Consider the following 12,500-nt stretch of genomic DNA (forward strand, 5'->3'; position numbering starts at 1 on the left):
ATATTTTTACCTGGAAGTATTAAAAGTATGCATTTTTTATACCTGTTTAACATGTAGTTGCTTTTTGTGCTTCTCCTGCGCAGGCATTGTGTGTGTGTGTGTGTGTGTGTGTGTGTGTGTGTGTGTGTGTGTGTGTGTGTGTGTGTGCGTGTGTAGAGTGCACAGGTAAAGAGGAAGAGGCCGTGGCAGGTTTGAGCACAACATGTTTTTTTTTTTCAGCAGAAAGCTTCAGGGATGTGTGCCCCTTCTCTGGGGGTATATCTCTGTGGGCTCTCTCTCTCTCTCTCTCTCTCTCTCTCTCTCCCTCTCGCTCTCTCTCTCTCCACCCAGGCTTAAACCACATTTCTCCTTTTGTCTTTTTTTCTTTGGAAAGATAAGTGGAGATATTGTTAGGTCAGCCTCATTTTCAATCCCACAATTTGAAGTTAACTGAATAACAATTTGTAAATATAGCCGCAAGCGGCGATGGCGGGCCCGAGCACCTGCGGTGCAGAGACCTGTGACATTTCGGAATCTATCAAAGCAACATGTGCGTGTTGGTGGGCATGTGCATGAGCAACACACATGCCCACAAAATGTGGTCAATTTTCCTGAATGTATGTGTCAACCACAACAGACAACACGCTAGGTGGCGCTATAGAGTCCCTAAGCCACACCCTAGACCAGAGCTCTATCTCTGACTATCGATAGCAATAACGCACAAGCCCACCAAATTTGGTTCATTTTCGTGAATGTGTGTGTCAACCACAACACACAATGCGCTAGGTGGCGCTATACAGTCCATAAGACACCCTTGGCCAGATCTTGTCTCTGAATAGCTATAGCAATAACACATATGCTAACCAAATTTGGTTCATTTTCGTGAATGTATGTGTCAATCACAACAGACATTGCACTAGGTGGCGCTATAGAGTCCCTAAGCCACACCCGAGGCCAGAGCTCTGTCTCTGAATAACTATAGCAATAACACACATGCCTACCAAATTTGGTTCATTTGGGTGAATGTACGTGTCAACCACAACAGACAATGCGCTAGGTGGCGCTATAGAGTCCCTAAGCCACACCCTAGGCCAGAGCTCTATCTCTGACTATCGATAGCAATAACGCACAAGCCCACCAAATTTGGTTCATTTTCGTGAATGTGTGTGTCAACCACAACAGACAATGCGCTAGGTGGCGCTATACAGTCCCTAAGACACCCTTGGCCAGAGTGCTGTCTCTGAATAGCTATAGCAATAACACATATGCCAACCAAATATGGTTCATTTTCGTGATTGTATGTGTCAACCACAACAGACAATGCACTAGGTGGCGCTATAGAGTCCCTAAGCCACACCCGAGGCCAGAGCTCTGTCTCTGAATAACTTCAGCAATAACACACATGCCCACCAAAATTAGTTCATTTTGGTGAATGTTTGTGTCAACCACAAGAGACAACACACTAGGTGGCGCTATAGAGTCCCTACGCTACACCCTATGTCAAAGCTCTGTCTCGGACTAGCCATAGCAATAACACACAAGTCCACCAAATTTGGTTCATTTTCGTGAATGTTTGTGTCAACCACAACAGACAATGCATTAGGTGGCGCTCTAGAGTCCCTAAGCCACACTCTAGGCCAGAGCTCTGTCTCTGACTACCAATAGCAAAAACACACAAGCCCACCAAATTTGGTTAATTTCCGTGAATGTTTGTGTCAACCACAACAGACAACGCACTAGGTGGCGCTATAGAGTCCCTACGCCACACCCTATGCCAAAGCTCTGTCTCTGACTAGCCATAGCAATAACACAGAAGTCCACCAAATTTGGTTCATTTTCGTGAATGTTTGTTTCAACCACAACAGATAACATGCTGCTAGGTGGCGCTATAGAGTCCCAAAGCCACACCTTAGGCCAGAGCTCTGTCTCTGACTAGCAGAAGCAATTCCACATGTAGCTGCCAAATTACATCCAATTCATAGCCTTTTTTCTGCCTATAACACCAACTTCCTGTTTCTTAATAAAACGCCATAATTCAAACCTTCGCCATTTCGATATACTTTTGAAATTCAAAAATCTGGTCGCAATTCCTCTCGGGCAACCCCTCAAGATCATTTTAGTGCTGATATGACATGATTTCGATAAACCGTCTAGGAGAAGTGTTTCAAAATACATGATGTGCAAAAATCATAATCATAATCATAACTCAAATTCTTCTAATATTTACTATAGAATGTAAATGTAAAAGTTGTTCAGATTAATAGAACACACATGCCTACCAAATTTGGTTCATTTTCGTGCATGCACGTGTCAACCACAACAGACAGCGCGGTAGGTGGCGCTATAGAGTCCCTGAGCCACACCCTTGGCCAGAGCTCTGTCTCTGAGTAGCGTTACCAATTCCACATCTAACTGCCAAATTTCAAGAGTTTTAGAGCATGCCAAGTTGGTGAAAAAAGGCCAAACATGACCTGTAAGAAGATTCCACAGACAGAATAATAATAATCTGAGCAGAAGCAATAGGGCCTTGCACCTACGGTGCAGCCACTTTCAGTGGCCGCACCTCGGTGCTCGGGCCCTAAATACTGTATATTCTATTCTATTGGTATTTATCAATGTATGTATTGAAATGTATGTATTCCAAGCAAAGAATATGACAAGTGTATAACATTGTAAAACAACAACAACATGTTCTTAAGAGTATATAGTAAAGGAACCCACAGTCATGAGGTGTAGGCTATGGAATTACATTGTATTTCTAAAAACGTAGTGTCCCATGGGCCCCATACAGATCCTCCCCAGGGGACTGGATTAGGCTGCGTCTCTAAACACATGCTAGATTAGGCTACTGCGTCTCTAAACACATGCTAGATTAGGCTGCGTCTCTAAACACATGCTAGATTAGGCTGTGTCTCTAAACACATGCTAGATTAGGCTACTCCATCTCTAAACATATGCTGGATTAGGCTACTCCATCTCTAAACATATGCTGGATTAGGCTACTCAATCTCTAAACTCATGCTGGACTAGGCTACTACGTCTCTAAACCCACGCTGGATTAGGCTACTCCATCTCTAAACTCACTCTCGAGTAGGCTGCTCCATCTCTAAACTCATGCTGGATTAGGCTACTCCGTCTCTAAACACACGCTGGATTAGGCTACTGCGTATCTAAACACACACTAGATTAGGCTACTCCATCTCTAAACACATGCTGGACTAGGCTACTTCTTGTCTAAACACACTCTCAAGTTGGCTGCTCCATCTCTAAACACACGCTGGATTAGGCTGCTCCATCTCTAAAATCATGCTGGATTAGGCTACTCCATTTCTAAACACATGCTGGATTAGGCTGCTTCATCTCTAAACTCACGCTGGATTAGGCTACTCCATCTTTAAACACACATTGAGTTTGGCTACTCACGCTGGATTAGGCTACTCCATCCCTTACTGTAACACACACTGAATTAGGCTGCTTCATCTCTAAACTCACTCTGGATTAGGCTGCTTCATCTCTAAACTCACGCTGGATTAGGCTACTCCATCTTTAAACACACACTGAGTTTGGCTACTCACGCTGGATTAAGCTACTCCATCTCTTACAGTAACACACACTGAATTAGGCTACTCCATCTTTAAACTCACTCACATGGCATCTTATCTTTAGGATATGTTGATATATTTTGCTTGTCATGCTATTAATATGATGATTTGTTATGCTTAGGATCTTAATGATGGTATTAATTTAGCATAGAAATTCATAATTATCTTCAGTCAAATGGATTAAATTTATATAGTGTTTTTATCAACTTCAACATGCACCCAAAGCTTTTTACATTATCATGCCTCACATTCACCCACTCGCAGAGTCTACCATGCAGGGTTAGGTGTCTTGCTCAAGGACACTTGCACAGGGTCAGGAGAAGCTCGAACCAGCAACCTTCCGGTTACTGGACGACTCTGGACGACTCCTCTACCCCCTGAGCCACTGCACTGCCGCCCCATGTGTGTGTGTTTAAGAAATCAGATGACTCGACAACTGATGTCTCCCAGATCTGTCCCATATCATGGCTGAATCCATTAGTCTACCCCTGCAGCCCAAGTCATAGTCCTAGATTGCGTACCCCTTATTCTAAGCATACACTCATGTCTGCTACCCTCTCAAACAAGTCTGCTGCGCAGGAAATGACCTACTACAGCCTTCCCGAATGACAGTACTCTGTAGAGGCCAAAAACGTACATGGCGAAACTGTGTTTGGAGATTAAAACATCAAATTAGATCCCAGAGAGAGGTGGTGTTGAGAGAATGAGGAGCCGTGTTGTTCACAGCTATCCTGCGTGTGTGTGTGTGTGTGTGTGTGTGTGTGTGTGTGTGTGTGTGTGTGTTGTGTGTGAAGAGGGGGAGAGAGAGCCAGTGTTTCCAGGCTTGACCAGATGTTGGAGGAGGCAGTGCAGTCGGTTAACGAGGTGCAGAGTGAAGCCCCTGACCCTCCCCAATCAATTATGCATGGAGAGAGAACTGCAACATGTTAAACCTCTTAGATGCGCCAGCGAAGGTGTGTCTGTGAGTGGGTGTGTGTTAGGGGTGGGTGTTACACACACACACACACACACACTCAGTCACTCATTCACTCACTCGCCCTCATTCTATTGGCTAAATCTCACACATACACACACACACACACAATGCCTGATCAAGAGAGACATTGCCCACATGGTTATGATGGTGGTGTTAGCGATGATGAAGAGGAGGAGGAGGAGGAGAGGAAGGATGATGATGATTTTGTCCAAGAAAATGCCAAAATCGTTTAATATGCTGTTCACAACAGATACCTGATACCTGATGATACCTGATACATATTTTGAAGGCAGTTGTGGCTATATAGATGTGGCATTTCTTAAAGACTTTATTTGCCATGGCATACTTCAGGTGTGCCCTATGTGGCATTTCGTAAGCACTTTATTTGGCATGGCATACGTCAGGTAAAGGAAGTGAAGGAAGAGAAACAGAGAGCAAATTCCAGCAGCCGCGAAGTCAACCAAACAGACTCGGTGGTCCCTCGGGCCTTTACAAGAGCGATAATAAGCTTTAGTACTTCATTGATTAAGGGCAGTGTGTACAGAGCCGACACATTCCAACATCCCTGCACATTCTGTCAGATTCACTGAATCTCAGGATCTCATTTACATTCAGTTGAAAAATACTAATGTAGCCTAATCATTCTTACCATGCTTTTTTTTTTATTATTGCTTACATACTTACAAAATGGCAATTGACTGGTCAGTCTTTCACTGTGGTATCTCACTCTCTCTCTCCATTAAGTTGATATCAAATAATTGTTCAATTCCAACAGCAATTGCTAAAATAATCCATACCAAATCAAAATTAAATCTGAGTGTTTGGGGGCCAAGTGCAAGGGAAAGCTGCATCTTCACTTTTTATAACAACAAGCAAATCCCATCGAGAAGTCAATATAATCTAATTCAATAAAAGGAAAAACGAAAACACGGTTGACCTTCGTTGGCTCGAACGGTATGCGCATAATAAGTCCTGCATAATAACTTTGGCGTGATTAACGCGCTGATCTGCTTTTATTCCTGCGAGTATCCTACCCTCCTGTTTCCCCCGTCTCGCCTGAGACCTGCTCCGGGCTCAACGGTCTGTCATCGCTCACCGGCTGCACCTGTCGTTTCGGAGCTGTGCGCAGCTCTTGAGTTCTTGTAACCTGCTCTCCAATTATACATAGTTGACCAGTTATTTTCAAACGTTTGCAAAATGATGCCTTTCTTGCCTGTGGAAAAACAGACTTTTGAATGGCAGAGTATCTTTTCCTCGGAGAAAGGAGATGTCTTCTAAACCTTTATCAAACAGTTATTTATCCAGCCTAGATATTTGCAAAAGAAAACTTCAAGTATAGCCTACGCTTTTTGTGTGTGTTCTTGGGGATTAACAGCTCAAATCTGACAAATAATTGTTGTTTTCTCAAACAAGAGACAGACACAAATTCGCACAAGAGAGTGTCTTGTTCCCTCCTAAACTCTAGATCAGTTAGTCGGGTGGAACTCTAAAATTAGCTCGTTGGAAGTGTATCTGTTGTCCGCTGACCTGTCGTCAAGGATGTGGTGTGAAGTCCCCTGCCTGCCAAACGTTAAGACTCTGCCGGAAATTGTAGACACATGTTTGGTCTTCATTTTAAACTTTAGTTATACACATGTATAGGATCTTAGCGGAAACGACGTCGGTTCGCCAACGTTGTAAATCCTTTTAACATACTAAAATGTATGAAATATAAAAACATTTTCCTTTTTGTTGAGAGGTATTCAATTATTTTATTTTGACTCTTTAATTTGTTGAGATGTAGGCTGATATGTGATTTGAGTATGTGTATTTATAATAATTACATACAAGGTCCGAAAAAAGCAATAAGGAAATGATTAATGTTCAGATAATCACAATCTTAGGTTTTACCTAATGCACTTTGTCGCCATGTGTTTTCGTGTGTTTCCCCAATGCTTTATTATTCTCGGAATTTGTTTTTTATCGTCTCAATTGTCAGGGAATGTTTTTTTCATATGTTAAGCCTCATTTGAGAGAAATTCTGCGTAATTATATGTCATAACTGCACCTCTGATGGGAATGGCAACGGTTATGATGGAGTGTAGAGTAGGGGAGGGGTTTCGCCGGCTTGATTGATAGGTGCTGGAGATTGTTGGAGGCCAAACAGCGGTGAAGCTGTTCTCAATTGTGACTGAAAATGTTGCCATGAAGTTCATGTCATGAGAACACATAGCTGTCTGCACCGCTCACCAAACTCTTCAGATTATTCTTCACTTCTTTCATTTTTCACACAAACTGTGTAGGCTACTCCCTCCGTCCTCTACAACTGTCACAAAGAGGCATGCTTTCTTTTAATCTTTAACACAAAACAAGAGCGAAGTTCTTGAGCTCCTTCATTTCCTCTAAAAGCATATGCCCAGAGAGTGTAAATATTTCACCAGACCCAAATAACGCGCACACACGCAGGGATCATGTAAATGTATACAGAAAGCCCATGTGGAACGCTGGATTTGACTCCAGTTGTCCATCAACATCCATGAAGTCTGTTTCCTTCATAAAGGACCCTCTCGTCTGCTCAGCTGGGTACTCTGCAGAGATGATAAATCATTTAAAGTTAGAGTGAATTTAAAAGAGGTTAAGTTTTACCACACAACAGCGAGCAAGGAGAGGTTTGTGTTTGTGTTGCCTTGGGTGGCTCTATGGTGCCTAGGATAGATTATATGCATCGAAAACAACATCTACGTTAAGCAGTAAAGCCACTTCGACATATTTTGAACAAAATCAAATCTAATCATCGGTAGAAAATAGGGCTTCATAGGGCTGGTTAAATGTCCGGAATAGAAATGTGCCATTTCCTAAATAACGGCAATAAAACCCCGGGTGGGTATTTGACCTCTTCCATTATCGTGGCGGGTGTGACGACATTTACTCAGAATTGTCTGACTAATTTAATTTCACACAACACTTACTTCCCTTAATTCAACCACAAAGCAAAAAAAGGACCTGCTTTAAAGGCCCTAACTTAATTTGAGGACAACTACTTTCATCTGTAAATGAAAGCAATTATGCCTCCGATATTATATTATGTTGGCCGGTCTCTAGATAGTCATCAATCACTCTCAATCGAGCTGTCACGGGAGGCAGATTCGTTTCTTGTCGGCAGTCTTCCAGCTGGGGAAAGGAGGGGAACATCATCATTAATTTGCCTGTGACCCGGGGGCTATCCACATGTCTCAACCGGAGAGGCTCTGAGCAAGTCAGCACACCGCAGAGCCAGCTCCTGCGCCCGGACAGGCGGGGAGAGAGGGGTCTGCTTGGTGGGTCTGAAAGTGCGAGATTTCCAAAAGCCAAGGGGTAACCGAGACTGAACTTGCACAGGTTTTAGAGGAAGGATTGTGCAATTCACCGCCTATATTGAACAAAAAGTAAATAAATAAATAAAAATTGAAGAGAGGAAAAATGCAATATATTTGAAAAAAGTGTTAAAAGCAAAAAAAGCAAAAGTCACTGCATATCCCATAGTGCATTTCATTTTGTCCAATTACACACCTTTGTATATTACTTAACATTTTTAATTAGTTTTCCTAAGATAATGTAGAAGAAGCACTGTAATTAAATGGAGCAATCCATTGACTTGTTAATTAATTTCATGTTATCCAACTTAGGCTATGTGCATATAGAGGCTTATTTAACATGAACTAATTTGGAATCATTACAATGGGTTTGACCTGTGTGCATACCATGGAAGAAGGGGCTTGAAAGGCTAGATGAAGTGATAACCATAAAGTCTCCACAAACTTCACATATCAACTCCCCTCGCCAGTGCAGTCTTTCATTTTATTCGGCAGAAATGCAGATTAAAGTTACAGTCGGCTCCCTGTGAGTGGGGTTGTTCTGACGTCAGAGTTACCGCCGTTTAAAACAACCTGCATCTGAGCTGACGTGTTTTATACTACTTTTTTATAAAGCAAAATATGTATTTCTGACATCAAAGTAATTAATTCCGCAAAGCCTATCCCTGTGTGTTCCGTCAGCTGCGTATCATACGTGGACGACAGACACCGAAAGGAAAATATGAATTTTTGAACATCTTTGGAGGGGCATTTAAGCAAATTAAATATGGTCCTTCGCAGCTTCGCCCTATAAGCATCCAGGAGCCTAAAGCATCCCAGTATCTCGTCCAGTGGCGCACAGGCGGTGAGGCGCGGAGTGCTGGAGACCTGCTGTCTCACCGTTTTTCTGCAGATTTGGATCACTCTACAATGTCATATCCACAATTTGGATATCCTTATTCGTCTGCACCTCAGGTAAGTTCGCCATTATCAATCACCCACGAATTTTCAGCGCTATTGACCGCTGTATTGATTTAAGAGTTTTGGGGGGCTTAACAACACGCGGAACGAAAGCAGAATACGCGCCCGGTATCACCGGGATATGGGCTTACTCCTTCCAGACGTGGTATACCTGCGGTTTTTTCAAACCTCTCGGTAATCAGATCCTTTCTCCCCGAACGGGATTTCCCTCGCGGAGCACTTTAGAGGGCTCCCCATCTGTTTATCATTACGCCGATCGCTTCACATTAAACTGCTCTGCAGGCGCAAGCAAGTGACTGCAGCTATGGCCAGAGCGTAGGCACAACTGTTGTTTGTTGGCAAGGGTCCATAAACTATTGTCTTCGGGGGAATGGGTCGGTATATTCTCTAATACCCACTTAACTGCTACAAACACGTTGGCAGGGGGAAGAGGGCGTGTGTATTGTGGCTTTGCAGCGTGTACAGCTGATAATTGCCACAACTCCACACCACGCTTCTTGACTTAATGACCATTTCCTGTGTAAATGAATTTAAGCTCTTCATCTTTTTCCAGTTCCTCATGACCACCAATTCTTTGACATCTTGCTGCGAGTCGCCTGGCAGAAGTATGTCGGATTCCGGTGTGGTGGCATCGGCTCAGCCTTCGGTCTACTGTCCTGTGTACGAGAGCAGACTGCTGGCCACCGCCAGGCACGAGCTGAGCTCCGCCGCTGCGCTGGGGGTATACGGAAGCCCTTACACCGGCAGCCAGGGCTACGGAAACTATGTCACGTATGGCACCGATGCCTCCGCTTTCTATTCACTGGTGAGTGAGATACCTATCAGATCCCTTTCATGTAATTGATTAATGTATCGGTGCCAATTAGTCAACACAATGAATCGAGCGAGCTTATCCTCCTTAGCAACGATAAATGTAATTTATCAGGGTGACACCAACTGTGGCCAGACCCAGGCACAGTTTTACAGAGTTGTTCATGGATCAAGATAACTTTTAGGTGTTTAGGTGTCAGGTGGACGAAGTGCACGCTGGTAGATATGGATCAACATTAAACTCACACACAAATTCTTTATTTTTTTTCCCCTAACAATTTTCTGGATGCTGCCAGCAATCCTCAAAATTACACTTTGAAATGTTTTCTTCTCCATATGATCATTTATTTGTAATATGATATTTTGAGTGTTGTTAATACAAATCGATTCTTATGCAAGGTATATTTGAAAACTTTAAAAAGTTCAAACAATGTGACTCATGAACTAATACGTCATTGACAAAAGTTTACACACTTTCCAATCAAGTTTTTTGTTAATTGCAGGGCGCGTTCGACACCAAAGACGGGAGTGCCTCTGCGCATGCGGGAATCACACAAGCTGCTGCCTACTATCCATATGATCCTACACTGGGCCAGTATCAGTATGACAGGTAGTGTATTAAAGGAATTTAGGCCTATATGCCCTCACTGCATTTGCGAACTTTGTATATGAATTAAAGAGTGTGTTTAATTCGTTTGCAGTTATGTTATCTCTTTGGTATTTGGTCAACATTGCAGAAATGTTTTGTCTGGATATCTAAAAGTCCACTCCTTTGTCTTATCAATCTTAAAACACAACGTTGTTTATACAGTTGCATTTCATAGTAGTAATATTATCCTAAAGACACAATATGTTTATCTGTGGTATGATGTGTAAGAGGGTTTGCCTGCTGAAGGCCTGTGTTCTGTGCGTCCATAGGGACCGCGAGCTGAAATATTTAGGCAGATATTGGCTCGCTGGCCCCACTCAACTGGAGTTCCTTTACCTAAGGCTCCATCTCTGCACTCGATCAAGCAATTTTACCGCCAGCTTTACCTCTGAATCAGCACGCGTGGTTAAATGGCTGCACTTCAGGTCATTTGGCTCCATCCCGCAGCGCGTGACCCTCAGGTAGAGCAGTAAATAACGTTGCGCGGGAGGATCCCCACGGGACCGTTTGTCATTTAAAAAACAAAGACCCGGAAATGGTGATTCTGATGGCGCAGCAGTGACCGTTTGAACCCCTCTGTGTGGATTATGGCATTTTAAAAACACTGATTTCAAACGATTGTTCACTGTATGCCTATACCAGATATGGATCTATGGATGGGGGCACGAGGAGAAAAAATGCTACGAGGGAGACCACGAGCACGTTGAAGGCCTGGCTTCAGGAGCACCGGAAGAACCCGTATCCCACCAAAGGCGAGAAGATCATGCTGGCCATCATCACCAAGATGACCCTCACGCAGGTGTCCACCTGGTTCGCAAACGCCAGGAGGAGGCTAAAGAAGGAGAACAAGATGACGTGGCCTCCCAGGAACAAGTGCTCCGATGACAAACGTTATGACAATGACGATGACGGATCTCAAGAGGAGCCGATCAAAAGCGAGAACAACGACGATGGTTAGCCTCGCTTATTTTGAAGTACAGTATTTTTGCTGGCTGTGTCTTTTAGCTATGTGGGCTTGAAGTAGGTTATCCTTTAATCTTCTTAGACCTACAACATTAAGTCTGTCATAATAAACTACCGTTTTCACAAAACAACTGTCATGTTTGCAAAAGAAAAGTAAACTTAAGTCAGTTAACTTATTGCTTACCTTTGACTGTATTTTGAATACATTGTTTTACACGCTGATGTTTTGCAGGTGGCAGTGCTAACTGTTTGATGTTTGTTTGTTGTTTCAGAAAGTAGAAGTCGTGATGACAAGGACCTTCAGCTCAGTGACCTGGAGGACTTTGACACAATTGAGTCCGAAAACTCCGAATGTGAGCTGAAGCACCAGTTCAACCTGAACACTCACATGGCGACCACTGAGTGCTCCACTGACCACATGAAAGAAACGTCCCTAAAGTTATCAATTCCTGCCCCTTTGGAGGGCGACCAAGGCATGCCCAAAAACTGTCTCAAAACGCCCACGGAAGACTGCCAAACCACTATGGGCCACCAGACTAAACCATGTTTCCAGACAGGCCACCAGATACTCGATAACAAACCACGGATTTGGTCACTGGCACAGACCGCCACGTCTTTGAACCAAACGGAGTACTCGTCTTGTATGCTGCGGTGCCCGTCCAACCTGCCGCCGTCTCCAGCGGCCTCCTCGCCGGTGAGCGTGATGGACCGGCAGCAGGACTCTCCCGTCACCACGCTGAGAAACTGGGTTGACGGGGTTTTCCACGACCCCTTATTTAGACACAGCACTTTGAATCAAGCACTGACCAACACCACAGTATCATGGACCACGACCAAAACCTCAATTCTGGAGACCGGATCTGTAGGAAACAACGTGATTAAGGGACACACTCCGTTACAGCACCCGGATGCCAACAAAGACAGCCTGAGTTTTCCTAAAGCGGTGAACAAAATGTTCTGCTCATAACAAACCAAACGCCATTAAAAGTCTGTCCTTGGATGTACAGTCAACCGCCTCTCACATGAAAAAAAAATAATTTAATCTAAATTGTTCTCAAAATGTTGGATTTTTTATCTGTTATGGGTAACCGTGTATAGCTGTTGCTATCTCACTTCTTAGTCTCTTAATGCAGATTTTTTAAAAGTATTTATTATTTCGTTTAAAAGCACGTTCAGATCATGTTGATGTAATGTCAAAAGTTTACCTTTTAAAAGTTTACAAATATTAT

The 12,500-nt window shown here is 43.4% G+C and overlaps 1 protein-coding gene across 1 annotated transcript; it reads left to right on the top strand.

Annotated features, from left to right (window-relative positions):
• The first annotated feature begins 8,798 nt into the window (after positions 1 to 8,798).
• Positions 8,799 to 12,270, top strand: irx4a (iroquois homeobox 4a). The gene is made up of 5 exons (XM_062537632.1): positions 8,799 to 8,843; positions 9,403 to 9,654; positions 10,163 to 10,269; positions 10,951 to 11,261; positions 11,544 to 12,270. Exons 1-5 carry the CDS (start codon positions 8,799 to 8,801, stop codon positions 12,236 to 12,238), a joined length of 1,410 nt encoding a protein of 469 aa, XP_062393616.1. The 3' UTR covers positions 12,239 to 12,270.
• Positions 12,271 to 12,500: the final 230 nt, after the last annotated feature.

Source organism: Sardina pilchardus, chromosome 6 (assembly GCF_963854185.1).
Source record: "Sardina pilchardus chromosome 6, fSarPil1.1, whole genome shotgun sequence".
NCBI lineage: Eukaryota > Metazoa > Chordata > Actinopteri > Clupeiformes > Clupeidae > Sardina > Sardina pilchardus.